The 3310-nt window shown below is 37.3% G+C and overlaps 1 protein-coding gene across 1 annotated transcript in view; it reads right to left on the bottom strand.

Annotated features, from left to right (window-relative positions):
• The window catches only part of colec12 (collectin sub-family member 12), a 29262-nt gene extending 28250 nt beyond the window's left edge, over window positions 1–1012 (bottom strand). The window contains exon 1 of the mRNA XM_007548517.2: window positions 535–1012. Within this exon, the coding sequence (XP_007548579.1) occupies window positions 535–541 (7 nt within the window). The 5' untranslated portion in view covers window positions 542–1012. The remainder of the gene's footprint in view (window positions 1–534) is intronic.
• Window positions 1013–3310: the final 2298 nt, after the last annotated feature.

The following is a 3310-nucleotide window of genomic DNA, read 5'->3' on the forward strand; positions in this document are numbered from 1 at the left end:
TCCAGGCGAGTTTATTATAAGCCTTTGTTTACATCAGCGCCAGCGTGATTCATACTACGTATTTTAGTGTTTAAAAGCAGCAGGAGTACAAGTGAGGCCACAACGAAGCTTTTAAAATGCTTCAATTAAATCTGACTCAGTAATTCTTGCAGCAGCACTTGATTTATCTGAGTCAATTTTTAAAATAAGTGCATGAATGAGAGCTACATATTCAAGCGCTATTTGTCTAAAGTCATGTGCATAACTTCTGTTTGGGACAGCTGTTTTTTTTTATCTGACTTTCTGTCTGATGTTCATCGGTGGACAGATGCAAAACAATTTGAGGCAAAAGCTTGGTAAATGAAACCAGATGTTAGAGTAGTAACCCACGCATTCCTCTCCTCTTGTCCCAGAGCAGGAGAAAAAATGAGTGCAGGAAAATGTGACAAAAAAAAGAGCGAAGAACAATTGATCAGTCATCACTGACACGCGGCGTTTATAAGCCTGCGGTCGATTTAAAACAATTTTAATAGTTATCATTAAAGTGAAGCCTACCTTTCATTGTGGTTCACTGGAGTCTGTTTATCTGTTGGTTGAAGTCACATTCACAGCATCGCATTGGAATTTGCCATAAGGCACCTTGAATCTGCAGGTATCACACTGTCCTCGTTTTATTAGCAGGAAAAACAAGTTAAGAAAATGAAAAAAAAAATGAAAAAAAAATCGGAGGCAAATCCAAGTTTTTTTTCACTGTGCAGCTCTGTCTTTCTTCTCTTTCAGTACAGGTAATGCTTATGCTCCTGCCAAAAAAAAATCTAATGAATAAATAAAATAAAAAGAACTTTGTTAAAAAAATGATGCAAAGTTCATATGATTTCCCCTGGCTTCTGTCAGTTCAGAGAGATGCTGAGATGAGCTTGTCTCCCTGTCCTACTCGGATCTGAGGTGGTACTCCCGCCGCTGCAGCAACAAGAGGAGCTTAAAAACTTAAGGAGTCCTAACGTGAGAGGAAGTGCTGCACGCACTGCTCGGAGAAACCACGAGCTCCTCACATCTGTGCGCACCGTCTGCACACAGCTGCTTTCTCTGCGTGCGCTGCTTTGTGATTTTACCATCGAGAATAATTATATCTAATGATGACAAACAAATTCTGTTTACACAGTTTGAACTTGTATAACATGGAGGTTTGGCTAAGGTAGGGGAAAAAAAAGGTGTGACATGGATCTAATGATATCCTTAAAAATGCAGCACTTATAAAATAATTTTAAAAGCACATTCTTGATTCAAAATTTGAATTAAAAAGCAACAATCTCCAGTTCTTATTTTGACTTTACTTTGACTTTTCTAAGCTGGATAGAGTCCACCTGCACAATGCAATCTTAGTGCTCTGTTTTGGCCACTTGGGGGCAGTAAACAGGATGATGGAACTGTGACGTTTTGCCAACTATTTTCACACGCAGCAGACTTATTTTGGTTTGTTTTTCAGTTTGGTCATGAACTCAGCAGGAAATTAAATAAGGGACCAAACATGAAAAGGGTTCCGTCATAGAACTGAAATATCCTTTCTTGTGGCTCAGTGGTGAAATTCATGCATAATCGATAGGGCCCAGGTTTGAAAACGTTGTAGAAAATCGTGATTGTATTGTTCAAGAAAAAAAATATTATATAATATAAATATATGGCTAAATTTTGAAAGCTTGTTTAAAGTGATTACTTGGAATTACTAAGTTAATCACGTTTTGTAGTTTGAGTAACTGCATTGATTACGTGGATTGTTTAAACCTTATTCCAGGATTGATTTCTTTTTAGGTAGTTCAAATAAGACAAATAAGTTTTGAATAAAATAGAATAACTTTAAGATTAAAAAAACTAAAACTAAAAAGCATGACACATTCACTTCCATATGAAGTCAAAAAAGATGTAATATGACCTCATGAGGGGCCCTGCTTTAAGCAAAAACACATTTCTCATCTCAGTACTTTTAATGTGATCACATGAAGCTCCAAGGGATGCTGTGTCCTGTCGAACTGAGGTTTTCTGTTGACTGAGCGACGCTTAACGTTTCTCAGTTCAGTTTTACCTCAAAGAACATCCATTCATCAGCCCTTTGTACATTGTGAAGCTGTTTAAGTCCTTCATCTGTTTGTCTTCCATAAACTAAAACATACCAATGTGATCAAGTTCAACAATTTAGTGCCTAAAACTCTTGATTTGCGTTCATCTATCTGTGATTAATTGCTTGCCTGCAGTGTTTTACCACTTGGAACTTGTTTTACTATAAAGTTTTTTCTGTGGTCTAGGTGGACCAGGGGATAATATCTGGTAAAATATATAAACCAGGTGCTGAAAGTCCCAGAAAGGGCTAAAGTTCTGTCTGCTTCTGATTATGATCCTTTAAGGACTCAATTTTCTGGGTCACAGATTCTGCAGAGAACACAATTTTTTGGGGGGAGGAGGAGGAATAGTTGCAGAGAAAAACCTAAGAACAACGTCCTGTGTCACACATTGGATTCAAATCTGATGAGGAGATACGTAGAAATCATTTACAGCTAAAGAAATCCTTGGTATTTTTGGTTAGTGTCAATGCAAAGAGGTTTAGGCTTACAAAATTAGTCACACCCGTTAACTTTTTATGCTATTGTCATATGACAACCACAACTTTTATTGTGTGTTACTGGGATTCTATGTAACATCTTAACACATATTAGACTCCAAACTTGTAGGAAAATGACAAGTTGCTTTTGTTTAATTTTTTGTTATCACAATGAAAAATCTGAAAAGTGTGGTGAGCCACCTTGTGTCAATATTTAAGTGTCTTTTACATCAGATATTGGGCTATGTCTCTATGGCTGTATGTTTAGGGTTGTTGTCCTCATATCCTTGCAGTGAAAATCAGTTGGGATCTTAAATCAAAATCATCTTGTTGATCTAATTTCTTCCTCATTTAGAAATGTTTCCTTTACCCAAACAAATTAATCATCAAACACCACAATAACTAAAACAATAGAGATGAGCTCACTGTGATGAAACGGCTTCTGAATGCGTTTGTATTGTTTGGACCAAGACCTCGACGATTCCCACTGACAGATGATTTAAGAGCCGATGCCAGAGAAGCGCTGCACATGTTTAGCAATCAACCATCTTTTATTTATTTTTTGGTAACTAAAACTATTTCCAGCCACTAGATGCTCATTGCAAATGACCAGAAAACTAATTAGTTTTGTGAGCAACAAGCAGCTCCTTTGATATGACCACTTACGCAAACCCTTCCTCTGAGCATGCCCAGCGGTGGATTAACGGGCATCAACCTCAAGCAAAGACAGTAAGAGGA

Source organism: Poecilia formosa, unplaced genomic scaffold (genome assembly GCF_000485575.1).
Source record: "Poecilia formosa unplaced genomic scaffold, Poecilia_formosa-5.1.2 Scaffold27, whole genome shotgun sequence".
NCBI lineage: Eukaryota > Metazoa > Chordata > Actinopteri > Cyprinodontiformes > Poeciliidae > Poecilia > Poecilia formosa.